The 15,961-nt window shown below is 37.1% G+C and overlaps 1 protein-coding gene and 2 non-coding genes across 4 annotated transcripts in view; 2 read left to right on the top strand and 1 right to left on the bottom strand.

The window, feature by feature from the left end:
• Window positions 1-7,209: 7,209 nt before the first annotated feature.
• Window positions 7,210-7,281, top strand: trnap-cgg. Its single transcript has one exon. It is a non-coding gene; the product is annotated as a tRNA-Pro (tRNA).
• Window positions 7,282-7,565: 284 nt separating this feature from the next.
• On the bottom strand, window positions 7,566-7,637 carry trnap-agg. Its single transcript has one exon. It is a non-coding gene; the product is annotated as a tRNA-Pro (tRNA).
• Window positions 7,638-7,942: 305 nt separating this feature from the next.
• mpzl1l (myelin protein zero-like 1 like) overlaps window positions 7,943-15,961 on the top strand; it is a 92,203-nt gene continuing 84,184 nt past the window's right edge. For both annotated transcript variants that reach the window (XM_039745436.1, XM_039745437.1), the window contains exon 1: window positions 7,943-8,044. In XM_039745436.1, the coding sequence (XP_039601370.1) occupies window positions 7,975-8,044 (70 nt within the window). In that variant the 5' untranslated portion in view covers window positions 7,943-7,974. The remainder of the gene's footprint in view (window positions 8,045-15,961) is intronic.

Below are 15,961 nucleotides of genomic sequence, written 5' to 3'. Positions count from 1 at the left end.
TTGACAATACCGTGTACCTTTGGGTCCCCTGGTGTGCTGGTGTCATTCCAGCATCTGGTAGAGAGACTGGTACAGTCGCATAGAGACTAGAGTGCTGTCTGTCTGGTTGATATTATTGTCTCTATTCCAGCACCTGGGAAGAGCACTTGCACCACTTAGCAGCTGTACTGAGTTCCCATAAATAATCAGACTTGCACTTTAACACAAAGAAATGATAGTTTGTGCTGGCTAAGGTCTTTAGAGTATGTGTTGGGTCAAGTTCCTTTTCATCGTGATTGCCTTTACATACAGGACCATTCAAAATGAAAGAGCAGGTTTCAAAAATTTATTTCAAACAAACTGTATAAGACAGAAACACATTCCGCACATCGCTGGATAGAGGAAAGTTCCAAGTTTAAAAGCCTGCCTATTCCATGTGAGCTAGTGTGGTGCTGAGATGTCACCTGTTACATGGCTGGCACTCTGGTCCTAATCTGGGATACTGAGTTGGTTTGTCATGTGGTGGATGCAGCATACAAAGTTTTGGCAACAGCAGATCCAGCTCGGCACCAGTCACACAAGGAGTTCCTCAGGGCTCTGTCCTCGGCCCTCTTCTCTTCTGTATTTATAAGCTTCCCCTTGGCCATATTATTCGTAGCTATGGACTGGGCTGTCATTTTTATGCAGATGATACTCAACTCTACTTCAATGTTAAAAGTGGAACTTCATCAGAGTTTTCTCAGCTCACAACCTGCCTTAGTAAAATTAAAACCTGGATGGAACAGAACTCTTTAAAATTAAATTGCAACAAAACTGAACTCCTGCAAATTGGGACTAAAATGCAACTTAATAAAATGAGCTCTTTCCCAGTCAATTTTGGCGGTGATCTCATCAGACCTGCCTCTACTGCAAAGAATGGCGATTTTAAAACCACATTTAGCGGGTTTGTCGGCGCTCATTTGTCGGTCGCGGTTTTGTCGTGGCGCATATGTCTATCGCGCTTTTTTCGGTGAACCGCTTTTATCACATCCCGCATAGATTATTGTAACTCGCTGCTGGCAGGTGCCCCTTCTAATCTTATATCACAGCTCCAGCTTATTCAAAACTCAGCTGCAAGAGTCCCCACTCGAACCAGCAGCAGCGAGCACATCACACCCATCCTGCTCCGTCTTCACTGGCTCCCTGTGTCTTACAGAATCGAATATAAAATCCTACTAATAACCTACAAAGCCTTAAATAACCCCATGCCAAACTACACCAGTGACCTTCTCCATCACTATGTGCCTGTCTTCCCACTAAGGTCCTCTGATTCTGGCAATCTTGTTGTGCCCCACACTAATCTACACTCCATGGGTGACAGGGCCTTCAACTGTATAGCGCCCAGACTCTGGAATGACCTACCGAAATTAAAAAGGTCAGCTGACTCCATGAATTCTTTAAAAAACAACTCAAAACGCATCTGTTCAGGAAGGCTTTTAGCTCTACTTGACTTCATTCCCCTTCTCTCAGTCTACCTCTCTCTCAAGATGCTCATGTAACCTGTATGTGTGTGTGCTAGACCATCAATTATGTTGTCTGTTAGGCTTTCTCTGAATTTACTGTCTTAATCTTCTTTATTTATTTATTTGGTTTGTACTATGCTATATACTGTATACCCTGCCGTTCTTTCTTATATTCTGTAAGTGCCTTGAGCATGGGAAAGGCGCTATATAAATAAAATGTATTATTAACCTAGAAGTACCAGTGAGTGCTACCGAGCGCTGTTTCTCGTTCATAGTAAAATGGTGACAACACCACAAGAGAAGTCATTCTACGTACTGCAGTTGGTGAAGTGTGAGTCCATTGGATTGGAAGAGGTGGACAACAAGATCTTCCTCATTGTCTATGGTCTCTCAGGTCTCCAGACCTTATCCCCAGTTTTTTTATCTATGGGGTTACATTAAAGAAAGAGTGTTTGTTCAACCTGTGCCCGCTAATCTTCAAGATGCTTCAAGATGAATTGAGGAAGCTGTGAATTCTGTAACTAGGGACCAGTTGACTTGTGTGTAGCAAAAAATGGTCTACCATTTTGATGCTTGTCGCTCTACACATGGTACTCATGTTGAGGAAATGCAACTTCCAGGACCATAGGACCAAACTTTGAACTTTCCTCAATCCAGTGATGTGTGGAATGTGTTTCTGTCTTATACAGTTTGTTTGAAGTACATTTTTGAAATCTGCTTTTTCATTTTGAATAGCCCTGTATATTTATGTAGCACATTTAAATGTAGATGACCAAATAATATTTCTGATGCTACCTTATTTTTGCAGGGACCTGTTGTCGAGGAGGTTTCACATTCTCTAATTTCATTATAAAGATGTCAATTTTAGATTGATTAGCTTCTTTAATATGAATGAGTTTGCCAATTTACATTTACATTTACAGGTTACATTTATTTTGAAATAAAGCTTATGAATGAATTGCTTTAAAAATAATTGTTATAATGTTAATATCGGAGTTGGCAACCAAAGTATGTGAAATTGATATCTAGCTAACACTTTTAAAAACAGATTGTTGAAGCTGCTTTGTATGTAGAGTGTGATTTCCTAGACATGTCCTTGAGTGTTAAATGTAGCTTTTCAGAAACAGAGATCTTTCAGATTTATTGTTAGTCAAGTCCTTTTCTAGTCTACTATGAGTATGAGAAGCTGCATTGAGCTAGCATTTACTGTGCATACTTCCGCAAGGGGCAGACCATTAATTTATAAAATTATACTGTGTGAGAAAAACAGGCTTGTTGATGACATATTGTAGTCAAGCCATCCTTTATACAAATTTTAAATTGTGTTTACTAGCATTTTGTAAGAGGTCTGCGGAGCAGAATATCAAGCAAAAAGGCAGGTGGGGTTTGAAAGTTCCATAAAGCGATATTTAATAGTATATAAAGAGTATGTTAGCAATTTTAAGATGATTTTCTTATTTTAAAGCTTCGTATAGTTTTTCATACATACCCAAGAAAGCTAAAGAATGTTACATTTTTTTTAATTCCGCTTATGAATTCATTGCTTTAAATAGAATTGTCATAATCTCCTTTTTAGCTGCTGAATTCAATACTTAATGAAAGTTTCAGTGGCAATATAGCTAAATATATTTTTTATTTTCTGCTGTCTTGAATGTACTGTTCTCTGCATGGAGAAATGTTTTTAAACATGTATGTAATGTTCCTTTATTAGCTTCTACCTATGCCAATATGCGCTTGTTAAAAATTTTACTTTATAGCAGCAACTTCTATCAGCTGTATTGATGTATTTTAAGTATGTTTGCAAAAGCAACAATATTTAAATACCTTTGCTATTCACCTTTATATTTCCTACATAAGCCGGGGCTTTGATTTTAGTGCAGAATTGCAGGAATCTCACTTCTTACTCGAAAATCCCGCTAGGTTTAAAGTAATAAAACAGGAAAGTTCAGCTTCTCTTTCGAGACAAAAAATACTTTCTTTAGTACAGTTTGACCTACTATGGAATAAGTTCAGAAAGAAAAATAAATGATTCAGGCATGCCTTAAGAATGAGGCATTCAGTTATAAATTATAATCCTTTTAACTTGCAATGTCATGCATTTGAATGAGGAAGTTAAAATGATGACAAGATGAATTGGTTTTTAATCCAGTGTCATTAGTAGCCTGAAAAAGAGAGATTTTGCATGTATTCATCAATTGTAATGTACATGGCTCTAGTTGTCTGTCCAGCCATCCATTCTAGTACATTGGGCCTGGGAGCAGTTTCCTGCATTGGCTGCACCGAGTTTAAGACAGTTACATTTAGAGTCATCAGATCATCTAACTTGCATGGCTTTGGGATGAGGAAGGAAAACACAAGTCATGCCAGCTATAGCTATAGCAAATAAAAATCAAAGAGAGTTTTAAATAAAGTGGCTATCTCTTTACCAGTGGTTAGTCTATGATGGAGATATAATTTCATATGTTCATACTAAAATAAAATATATTTAGTTCAAAACTTCAACATTGACCAGACATTTGTGTGGCTCAACTCGGAATGCTTTGAAGTGCATAGCATATCTCTCTGAAAAACACTACACTGAATGGTTCAGCCAAAAAGTTTTATGAGATATCGAAATGTCTTTTCTTTTTATGTACTCTTCTCTTTTTCTTTAAAGTATTATTTTGTAAATGCTGTGTGTTCATTCTGTTTGTATTTTATTATATGTTATTAAATAATTTTTTATTATATTGTGTTGATTGTGTATTTATTAGGTCGGTTCATCGTCCTTTTTAGGGGACGGAGTCCTCTGCAGCTGTCGGACTGCCCTCTATAATAATAAGCTTGTTATATATTTTTTGCTTTGCGTATTTTTGTTCCTGATATTCTAAAAGACTTTCATAAGCATTTTTGACAATTTTCTGATTGTTTGCTTTTTGTAATTGTACTTAAACTTGATTTAATATATTCAAGAAATATTTTTTTCAGTTGTGCGCCATAAGTTTTACTTTTTCTCTCTCTTTAACAGAGTTTTATCTTAGTTACTGTAGCTTCAAGGCGTGCTTCTTGAGTTTGGGGCCAGGTTCATTTTGTGCCTAGATCTCACTGAAACAATGAGGCCTACTTTTTGTAATGAAGCTTTTTTTTGTAGACTGGAAAGACAAAAACAGCCATCAAAACCTTAAACTCTAGAAACATTTATAGCAGATTATTAAATTCCAAGATTCTAAGTCTTAGACAATGAAGATTCAAATATTGCACACATCTTGGTCTCTCATGGATGCAACCAAGGTGGCAACAGATTGCTGTCACCGTCCTGCTCCACTGACAGACTGAGGAGATTGTTTATCCCAAACACTATGCGACTCATCAATTCCACCCAGGGGGGTAAATGTTAACACTACACAATATTATAGACTGTTATACCTGCCTCACACTCTCCACCTTGCATTTTTTAACGTGCACTGCGCTTTTATTGCTCTTTGATTAATATTGTTTTTATCAGTATGCTGCTGCTGGAGTATGTGAATTTCCGCTTGGGGATTAATCTATCTATCTATCTATCTATCTATCTATCTATCTATCTATCTATCTATCTATCTATCTATCTATCTATCTATCCACAAAAAATAAATTCAGAGGATGTCAGCACCATTCAAAATCAATATATAAGAAAATATTTTAACTAAGTCAAAAACCAATTCAGAAGTAAAAACTAATAATAGAATTATATTCTGCATGGTTCCAAACCATAAGTAAACATGATTAAAATACAAACACAATCATAACAGCAATATGTCAATGGATGCACATAATTGAAAAGACATATGTTTAGAGGTCCTACTGAAACAGCATATTTCATTGTTAAAAATGAACCAGTAAACAAAAAAAAGTTGTTTTCAAAGCCTAAGTAATATACATTGGTGTAAAAACTAAAATGTAACAACATAGTAAAATCCAGGTCATTTATCAAAGAATATACGTTTGCATTGTTGAGTACTACAGGTTCACAAATGTCCAACCTCCACTGAAAAAAAAAATGTTATCCTTGAGCACAGAGACTTACAACATGAATTTAACCTGAGCACAGTGGCTTCTAACAATAGTATATCCTGCCATCAATTTTAGTGACACTGTAGTAGTAGAACATAAAATGCACTTTCTGATGTATCTATCAAATTAAAAGCATTGTTCACCGATTCAAGATCTTCATTCTAAATGTTAGAAAAATCAGTAATTAAGCAAAATGAGTATTTATTAAGTCGAAAGCGTATATGATATATGGTAGTAAAGGGACAACTCCACTTTCCACAATGGATCTTATTGGAGATTAAAGTCTGTGAGCTGTCTGTGTTTATTTTATGCTGTTACTCTTAAAAGTACTTCAAATTCTACATTCATTCTAGTAGTTTTCGGTATCTGTGTGCCTCCTCATTGGTGCGTTTGGCTATGTCATGTGGTCAAGCGTCGCTTCAACTGCCAAAATTTCATGCGCTACGGTAAACAGTGGATTGAATAGTGAACTGAGGTTTGGGAGGTTTTCATGTTTCTACTTTTTTCGCCGTTTACACAATGGTGCAACGTTGATATGCTTGCAGGGCTTGGGAATTGTCTGGTTGGTAAAAAAGCATCTTAATCTTCAGTAAGGCTTGATTGGCCCAGTTACCAGTGACACGTTACTCGCCACTTTAGCGTTGAAAATTGTAGAAAAATAAGACATTATATATTCACTTTATCAGGAATATGTTTTCTGTTTTTTAATTCTTAACTAGAACTTTTAGCCAATTGATTTCCAATTGAAAAACATTTCAGAGCGCAGCGCAATTTAGAGTTACGGCAATTCAGTTATCTGGGGTGGGTTAGCAAGAAATAAATGCAAATACCCCTCTACAAATAAAGGATCGGGTGTCAATGGAGAAAAAAAAATGAGACGCATCAAACGGCAGCGTCATTTTACGGGCCTCAAAGCGTCTCCGGTGGCTGAATGTGTGAGGTGGTAGGGTGTCTCGTCTTCAGGGTGTCGCTATTGGAGTGCTTGAAGTGTTTGAAAGCTCCATGAACTGGGGCAATGGGTTTAAATAAGGGGATGAAAGTAAATCTGTTCATTAACCAAATTTAATTTTAAATATAAAAGCTGCACAAAAGTTAGCCATTTTAAAATATTCAGTAGCGCGTGCAAAATGCAAACTGTTTTGCATTTTTTATAAATTGTTTTACTTCGATTGGTGTATAGTTGTTGTTTGCGATTTGCATTAGTAGTTTTATAATAGCTATATTTTAATTAAGGAAATCATACGTTAAACAGACCATGAATGGATGGATTTTTTAAAGCAATTGGGAAAACGGTTAGCTTCTGGTGTCCAGTTCAAACGTTGATTAATTCGAAAAATAAAGAAGTGTCCGTTTAAAAGCCGGTAGGGTCCATGGTTATTCTTCACGCTTCGTCTTCGTTTTGCAGGTCTTCATTCTTAATGCTCGAACATAATGAGGTGCGGGAACATTTTTAAAATGGATTTTAGCGGTCTTCTTCTTTCGGCTGCTGTCGAAAAAAAATGAACGCACTAATGACGGGAATAAATAAATGGTTATCAAAATGTAGAATTGTGAGCAATCACATGTTGGTTAACGGAAGTTGATCAAAACGATGATTCGCTTGTTAAATGTAAAACTGTTAATTATTAAATAAAAATAATGCAATAAAAATGTATCCTGTACTGAAAAGCCATGAAATGAAGAATTCTTTCAGAGCGGCTCGTTGGTCTAGGGGTATGATTCTCGCTTCGGGTGCGAGAGGTCCCGGGTTCAAATCCCGGACGAGCCCAAAGCTTTTTTATTTATTGTACATTTATGGATATTACTCTAAACATTTTTATAGTTATTATAAATGTAGTGTACATGTAAAAAATTGCATAGTAGTTAACTAGCACGGTTAAGTGATATGTCTACTTATGAAACGTGTGTCGCTCCGAAACCAATTAGGTCAGCTAAGGAATAATGAAGTATTGTTTTGTATGTCGTTGAGTTTTCAATAGCATATAGACATTTTTTGTTTTAGTTTAGAATGTGTAATTCGAGTATTTTTTATTTTCAAACTTGTTAAAAGAAGGGCTCGTCCGGGATTTGAACCCGGGACCTCTCGCACCCTAAGCGAGAATCATACCCCTAGACCAACGAGCCAGGGTGATTATTTGCTTGTGTGCTTTTAATTTAATTGCATTTATTTCCTGAATTTCTTATATTTTAAATGAATATGGCGCTGATAAAAATGGTGTATTTTAATTACACTTCATCGACCTGTCGTGAATATAAAATATTTATTTTGTTTATATTTTCCCGATTGCATTTTTGATGGGTTTTGGGATCCGAACCAAAAATGCGCAGAGTTATTTGATTGACATACGAAGACACCAATAGCCGTAATGCTACCCACCAATCCATATCTTTTCATGGGAAAACGTAATGGTAGGAGGGGTGGAGAAAAAAGGCAGGAAAGAGCCTGGGTTGTAGTTGCACAATGGAGACGAAGACTTCGTATTTGTCTCAGATATTGGGATTATATGTTGGAATACAATTGTTTTTTCTTGGTAAGTACTTTAAGATCACTGATCATATCGGTACTGAAATTTGACTAATTTGGTACGTATAATTGTATTTTGATAAATTTTTAATACATACATCTACACTCTTCACTCGGTGTAAGATGGCTCATGATGATTTTTTCTTTTAACTGAAGTCATCGTATTGTAATTTATATTTTCTGCCACATTGTTGCTGCATTTAGGAGTTACAAAAATGTACGCAAAATTATGGCGATCCTCACGGAGGCTTAAATGCCGGAGTGTCTGTAGGAAAAGATAGATAGAGCGTTACTGTGACTGACGCCTGGTTGAGCCGGTTTCAGGTGAGAAGTGCGTTGGCTGGTGAGTGAATGAGCGAGATAACGAGTTCTTTGCGAAATATATTAAAACAGCAGCACCATTATACTTTTAACCGGCAGTGTTTTTGACGGTGGTCTAAACAAGAAACAACGCATTCAGTTCTATTACATTGTTTTATGTTACTTCTTCTGTAAATGTGCTTTTGCTTTTTACATAGGTAGCTTTTGAGATCTTTAAAGTTGTACTACTTCTGATGCAGATTTTCTTACGGTTTACATTTATGATATTTCGTGTAGTTGCTTATAATCAATGGACCTTCTTATTAACTGCCAAACATGGCTTGGTGTCATGTCATAAATGCTTGTTTTTATGCTTATGATTTTTTTGTGTACAGTATACGGGCCTAGCCTCGTCGTCAATGAGTTTGTCAAGATAGATTACTTGCTCGAGTAATAGTTCTTGGGTACACCAAATGGATCTATTCTGTCATACTACTTTTGCAAACAAGGATTACGTGTGAGAGAGAGTTTATCAGTATAAATTAAATCGTCCCGTGTAAGTGTAGCATTTGAAACTGCAGTTGTGTGTGACAAGAAGAGGACCGTTTTTTCCCCGAAACCTTCCTGGAGACTGCAACAATGGTTAAAATGCAAGCGGTACTGTATATTATATATTTTAAAATTATTAATCAGAAAATCTTTCTTTCTTACATAGGCATACTGTATCTGCCGCAATTTAATAACCAAACGGGTCTCCACATATAAAAGTCACACTCTGTTATTAACACAGTCGATATTTTGGTAGCCAATAGGGAATAACTGAAATGTGTTTGCTGCCTCTCAACTCTTAAGAATGGGATCACTGCAGATGGCAATTACTCTGGCACAGCTGGCATTCTGCAGTGGTATCACAGGTGATGACAGCAACTAATTACTTGAGTGGTAGTTTTGCAGTGATTAAAGGTTATGGGCGGTGGGCATTAAAACAGACCAGCTAATGTGTAAGGTGTTGGCATGATTGGCTGTGCAGTGATGAGGGTGGAAACAGTCCAGGTATCTTTAGAGGGTACAAAAGACTCCACGTGTCATGGCAGGAAATCTCACCAGACTTGTCACTCTATCATTTTGTTAAGATCGAAGTCTTATGTTGCTATTTTTGTTGTTGTCATTGTGAAAGCTGTGTGAGAGCATAAATATTGTCAGGGTTCAGTGATTGTTTGCCATATAGCATCAATTCTTGCTAACACTTTTTAGATTAGTAACATATTATAACTTGTACTTGCTATTATTGCTTTAAATGCTTCTTTTGTTTTACTTATTTAAACTTAAAATGACCTGTAACTGTTGTCAGTTGAAATAGTTCTGCCGTCATTTTACAAATCATTAATTAGGTTTGTTACGGGTTTAGGTTTAGGTAGACATTGTTTTCCCAGAGGGAACTTTGTTTGCAGCAGGAAAGTACAAAAAGAGAAGACATTGTAAAAGAGACCCAATGGACAAACAAAGATGCAACATTTGACAACCAGTGTTATTGCATGAACACACACTCAAGATCAACACAAAGACGCATAATTACTATCAACAGTACACAAAGTAATAATGCAGAATATAACATGTAGCAGCATCCCTACAAGTAACAGAATTTAAAATGCTTACAGCTCTAGGAATAGGAGTTCTTAAATCTGTTGCTCTTTACCTTTGGAAACCTAAATCTGCAGTCTAATGGCAACAACTGGAATTTTAGAGCAAAAAGGATGGCTACAGTCTGACAGAATTAACTTGGCTTTCTTTCTAACCCTTTTCCAGTACATTTCAGTCTGCTGTGAACTAATAATCTGACTGAACATTTTTATAATATTGTTAAGATAATTTATATTCTTAACTGCTGAGGTTGCCAAACCAACAGATAAAAGCAAATGTAACAATGGATTCAGTAAAGGACTTATAAAAAATGTCATTATGGTTGTCCACTTTAAAACAACTGAATTTCCTAAAAAAAGAAAAATCGTGACTTCCCTTCTTTTACAAATTTGAGCTGTGTCATGTTTAAAGTTTAGTTTGTTATTGATGATTGTTCCCAGGTATTTGTATTGCTCTACAGCCATATCTTTAGTCTTCGATATAAAGATACTGAGTCGTAAATATGAGTGATCACACCATTGCACAAGCTCATTGACAATAGGTCCATGGCTGTCTTCCTTATCATGTAGAAGATTCACAATGAGAGTCGTCTGCAGATTTCCGGATATCTCTGTTCTTGTGTAAACTCCTGAAGTCATTTGTATACAGGATAAACAAAAGAGGAGGTAAGCAACAACCTTACGGAGTGCTCACAGGTACTGTATACTTGGGCTATCAGAGTAACAGCCATTGACACTTACTCTTTTTGCTGTTTGTTAAAGAGGCCAGAAAACACCCCAACAAGTTAGGGTCCAAAAAGAATTGATCAATCAGTTTCTCAAGTAAAATATGGGGCTGAATTGTGTTAAAAGCTGACAAAAAGTCTGTAAACCGCAATCTTGGATGTCTTTTTGATCCTTCCAAGTGCTCATACAGTAAATTCAAAAGTGTTGATGAGACATCCTCCACTCTTTGCTCAGTATGCACATAGGTGAGGGTCCAGAAGAGCTTCAGTTTTGTTAAGTAGTTGTTTCTTAATTAACTTCTCAAAGGATTTCATGTTATGAGAAGTTAATGCCACCGATCTAAAGTCATGTCATGCTTTGAGAGTGTGTAGTTTTTGCCAATGGAATAACAGTTGCTCGTTTCCATAGGCTGGGCACTTGCCATACATCCAAGGACATTTCATATATGGAGTGGAATATTGAAGAGTGCTTCTCTGCACAGTAATAAAGCAGATGGCCACTTATTCCTTCTGAACCCGAGCTTTTTTTGATTTTTGTTTAAGTACCTTTCTGACATCCTTCTGGCCAGAGCTTTTGAAGACAATTTACAAAAGACAGATTAGTGATGAGTATAGAATTAGGTGAGGAAACACCCAGCAAGTAAGTAAAAGCATCTGTATTATGCTATGATTAACTTGTACGTTCACAAGACACTTTTGCAGAATAGCATAATATAAAATTGAAAGAATAAGGAGTACAATTGTACTGTAACAAAAGCTAAAAAAGTAACACTGAGAAATGCTGTATGGAGTTTTCAGAGAATATGATGTTAAATTCAGAGATTATTGCTGTGGAACTATGGAGACCCAGGAATCAGTTGAATACTGCATAAAGAGGTTTTAGAGGATAATCAGAAACGGAAAAAAGAAGAGTATAAGTGTGATTACTTTAATGAATTAAATTTAGTTTTACAGCAAATAAACGAATGTTGCCTTTTATTAAGAAATGTATTTTTACAGTATCGAGTATAATTGAGATTTATCTGTGTGTAGTCTAATGGAAGAGCGAGTGGGACAAATATTACAAATATTTTTGTATACACACACACATTAAATATCAGGTCAGGTCAGGTTGGGGAGCAGGCACTGGTACAGTGTGTTGCCGCACCCACCACACAACGAAACAGCTTGGGATCCTGGTTGGAAAACCCCCCAGGCAGACACTGTCCAGTCCCATCTTCCAGAAATTACCCTGTATCTGCTGCAGCCAGGTGTTATGTGGGCGTCCACTTGGCCTGGTCCAGCCAGTTGGGTAATAAATAATGAGGGTCCTGTGAGCTGGATCACCCTCGGGAAATCGCGTCACATGGCCGTAAAATGCTGTAATTGATGCTCCCTCACAATGCAGGTAATGTGCCTCATTCGTGACTCCATGAGCAACTACTCATCCGACACAAAGTCAAACCAGCAGTACCCAAGGATTTTTTGAAGAGGCACAGTACTGAAGTAGTCCAGTCTTCATCTCTGGTCACTGGATAGCATCCATGTCTCGCAACCATATAGCAAGACAGGAAGCACCAGGACTCTAAAGACTTGGATCTTCGCCCTTTTGCATAGTGATCGGGAGCACCACACTCCCCTGTCCAGCGACCTCATGACCACACAAACCCCAGAATTGCTTCCCCAATCCGTCTACTGACTTCATAGGAAGAGTCATCAGTGAAATGACTGTCACTGCCGAGGTAAGTAAACCTCTCAACGAGGTCGACGCTCTCTCATCACATTGTTGGCAAAGTCAGTGAATCTTTATTCTCCAACAGATGCCCCACAACCACTGGATCCCATGACCTTGCCCAATACCCAGTCCATGCAAGCATTGAACAGAGTAGGACCAAAAACGCACTCCTGATGAACCCCAGAATCAAATGTGAAAAATGCAGAGGTTTTGCCTGAATTACTTTGCACAACACTCACTGTACCAGAGTATAGGCCAGCCAAGCGCAAACACAAATATCAGCAGTGTTTTTTTTTTAGCCTTTGTCAATTTTCGTAAAGCCTTCAACTCAGTTGATTGAGCTGACCTGTGGAACATCCTGAGACTTCACGGGATCCCCTCAAGGTTGCTGGATATCATGGCCGGCCACTACGTTAAATATGCTGGTTCCATTTTATTTTTGTATTACTTTATCTTTTTATTTTATTTTGCGACTTTGTCAAAAATCAAACATATGCATTTCCAGTTAAGCCTTAACTTAATTACCTTAATTACGCACCACTTATATATATTTTTTTTTACATGAATTTGACACTTCAGATTTTTTCTGCCTTATACTAGGTGAGAGACTGATTGTCCTGTATCTTGTAGAGCAACTTCATGTATTGCTTATAGGGATAAGGTTTTCACTTCTAGCTTCTTGACACTAACCACATGCCACTACAGATTATGTATTTATGCTGAAAACCATTCACGTAAAATTACACAAGTATATAAAGTGTCAGTCAGACCTAATTTAATCTTTGTAAACTAAGCAGTCACTGTGCTTACTGTGTATGTCAAAATGTTTTCATACGATTTTGGCAAAAAGTTAGCAAAGCTTGTATTTTGTTATTCAAAATTCGGTCAGTGTTACTATTTTTATAGCCATTTCTCAAACCTGTAGAGGTCAACTTTAGACCCCTCATTAATTTAGAAATTTTAGAAATTCCATTACAACGAACTCCCAGGGACCTAAAAAATATTTCGTTATAACAAAAATTTTGTTGATACGATTTTGGCAAAAAGTTAGCAAAGCTTGTATTTTGTTAATTCAAAATTCGTTCAGTGTTACTATTTTTATAGCCATTTCTCAAACCTGTAGAGGTCAACTTTAGACCCCTTATTAATTTATACTTTTTAGAAATTCCATTACAACGAACTCCCAGGGACCTAAAAAATATTTCGTTGTAACAAAAATTTTGTTGTAACGAAATTCTGTATTTGTTACTATAGTGTTTTCTTTAACTTGCGCCCAGGCGTTTGCAATCATTTCAATATCTTCTTTCGCGTTAATTTTAATCTCCTCCTGCCAACAAGTTATGCTGACGAGAATTTTTCTCAGCATTTCCTTGTGATAATACACTTTCAGGGTGCGAATGATGCCCAAATCCAATGGCTGAAGCACTGCTGTGCAATTGTTTGGGAGGAATTCATCGTGAACATTATCTAAATGCGGAAGCATGTTGTGGGCAGCATAGTTATCAATCAGGAGCAGAATCATCCTTTTCTTCTTCATATTGTGAGGTTTCTGAACTATTTCTATTTACACTGTAAACTTCACTTCACTCCCAGAAAATCAATCAAGGCATGAGCTGGGAGAAGTTTGTGCACGTTCTAAGTCGGTGGGGGGATGGAATAGCCGGCTACTTGCAGCTTTTCTTTTATCAGCACATTTAGATTAACAAAAGACGCTGGCGGAGAGGTGAGAACGGTTTTAAGAAGCGATTTAAGGTGGGACGGATTTACGAGTTTTTTCGTAGGCTCTGGTAATTCTAGTGTTTAGGGTGAATCATGTACTGGAGGTTGTCTGTAGAAATTAAGAGAAAGTGCATTTAAGACGCCAGGAAGCACTTCTTTATACAAAAAGTTGTGGAAATCTGTTACAAACTACTGAGACATGTAGTAAAATCAGAAACCTTGTCAACCTTTAAGAAGCATTTGGATGAGAGATTGGGGCAGCTTAGCTATACTTTCTTAGAAGGTTAGCATCCTTTAACATGTGCAATAAGATGCTGCAGATGTTCTACCAGACGGTTGTTGCAAGTGCCCTCTTCTACGCAGTGGTGTGCTGGGGAGGCAACATAAAGATGAAAGACGCCTCACGCCTGGACAAACTTGTTAAGAAGGCAGGCTCTATTGTAGGAGTAAAGTTGGACAGTTTAACATCTGTGGCAGAGTGACTGGCATTACGCAAACTCCTGTCAATCATGAAGAATCCACTGCATCCACTGAACAGTGTCATCTCCAGGCAGAGGAGTAGCTTCAGTGACAGACTTTTGTCACTGTCTTGCTCCACTGACAGACTGAGGAGATCGTTCCTCCCCCACACTATGCGACTCTTCAATTCCACCCGGGGGAGTAAATGCTAACATTACTCAAAGTTATTGTCTGCTTTTACATGCTTTTTTATTACTATTTAATTTAATATTGTTTTTTTGTATCAGTATACTGCTGCTGGATTATGTGAATTTCCCCTTGGGATTAATAAAGTATCTATCTAAACAAATAGGCTTGATGGAATGAATGGTTCCTTTTTCGTTTTGTAAAATTTCTGATGTATTTGTACTCGTGGCTGTACAAGTGAGCACTGAAAAGGATCAGTGCACTGTCAACCACATTTGCTTTTTGCCTTGTACACAGCGCTGCAACAATAATCATTGGCTCAAATTTACCCCTAACACATTCAGGATTAAATATACTGTATATGAATACAACATATGCTCAGTTCTTTTTGAATTGATTAATGGTGTGCACGATAACTGCTTCCTAACTAAGTGGATGACCAGATCACATACTTTTTTTTCTCTTTTTTTTTTTTTTTTGCCCAAAATATTACTGCCTACATGGTTATCGCCACCCTGTTTTTTTTTTTTTTCTCTTTTTTTTCATAATGCTGCCTACTTCATGTAGAGTTGAGAATTGTCCTCTCAACTCTCTTTGCTGAAGAACAGAGTGAACCTGATATGTGCAGACATAATGCTGACAACATCTGCTCTTCAATACAGTTAAAAGTCCTAAAGTCATAGAAAACATTCTGGAGACACAACAGTCACCTCACAAATGATCTCAATCATATTTTCCATGCAAAACACTTCAAAAATGCTTAAAAATGGTTAAAAAATACTGTACCTGGAAATGCCCTAAAAAGCCTGAAAAACAGTTGCATAAAGCCATTAAAAGCTTGGAAAACATTAAACAAATGTTGGAAACTTGGCGTGAATAGACTGGGACTGATAGTAAGGCAAGTTTTTACAGAGGATACAATGAGAAGTCAAGCAAAATGATACCTTTTAACTAAAAAGATTACAATATGCAAGGTTTCGAGGCCATTTAGGCCCCTTCTTCAAGTTTGCAAATAATCATTCACCATTACAGTATTCCAGCATCATTTTTTTTTTTTATCAAAATGATTTGCAGGTTGTTATTCAGTTTGATTTTAAAAATGCTCAGTCTATCAGAGCAGAAGTTTGGCTTTCTAAGGAATGTAAAGTTGCCTCTGTAACTGCAGCATTTGTTTGATAGTA

Source organism: Polypterus senegalus, chromosome 2 (assembly GCF_016835505.1).
Source record: "Polypterus senegalus isolate Bchr_013 chromosome 2, ASM1683550v1, whole genome shotgun sequence".
Taxonomy (NCBI): Eukaryota; Metazoa; Chordata; class Cladistia; order Polypteriformes; family Polypteridae; genus Polypterus; species Polypterus senegalus.
Note: the sequence above shows the minus strand (reverse complement) of the source record. Positions and strands in the feature narration are given on the sequence as shown.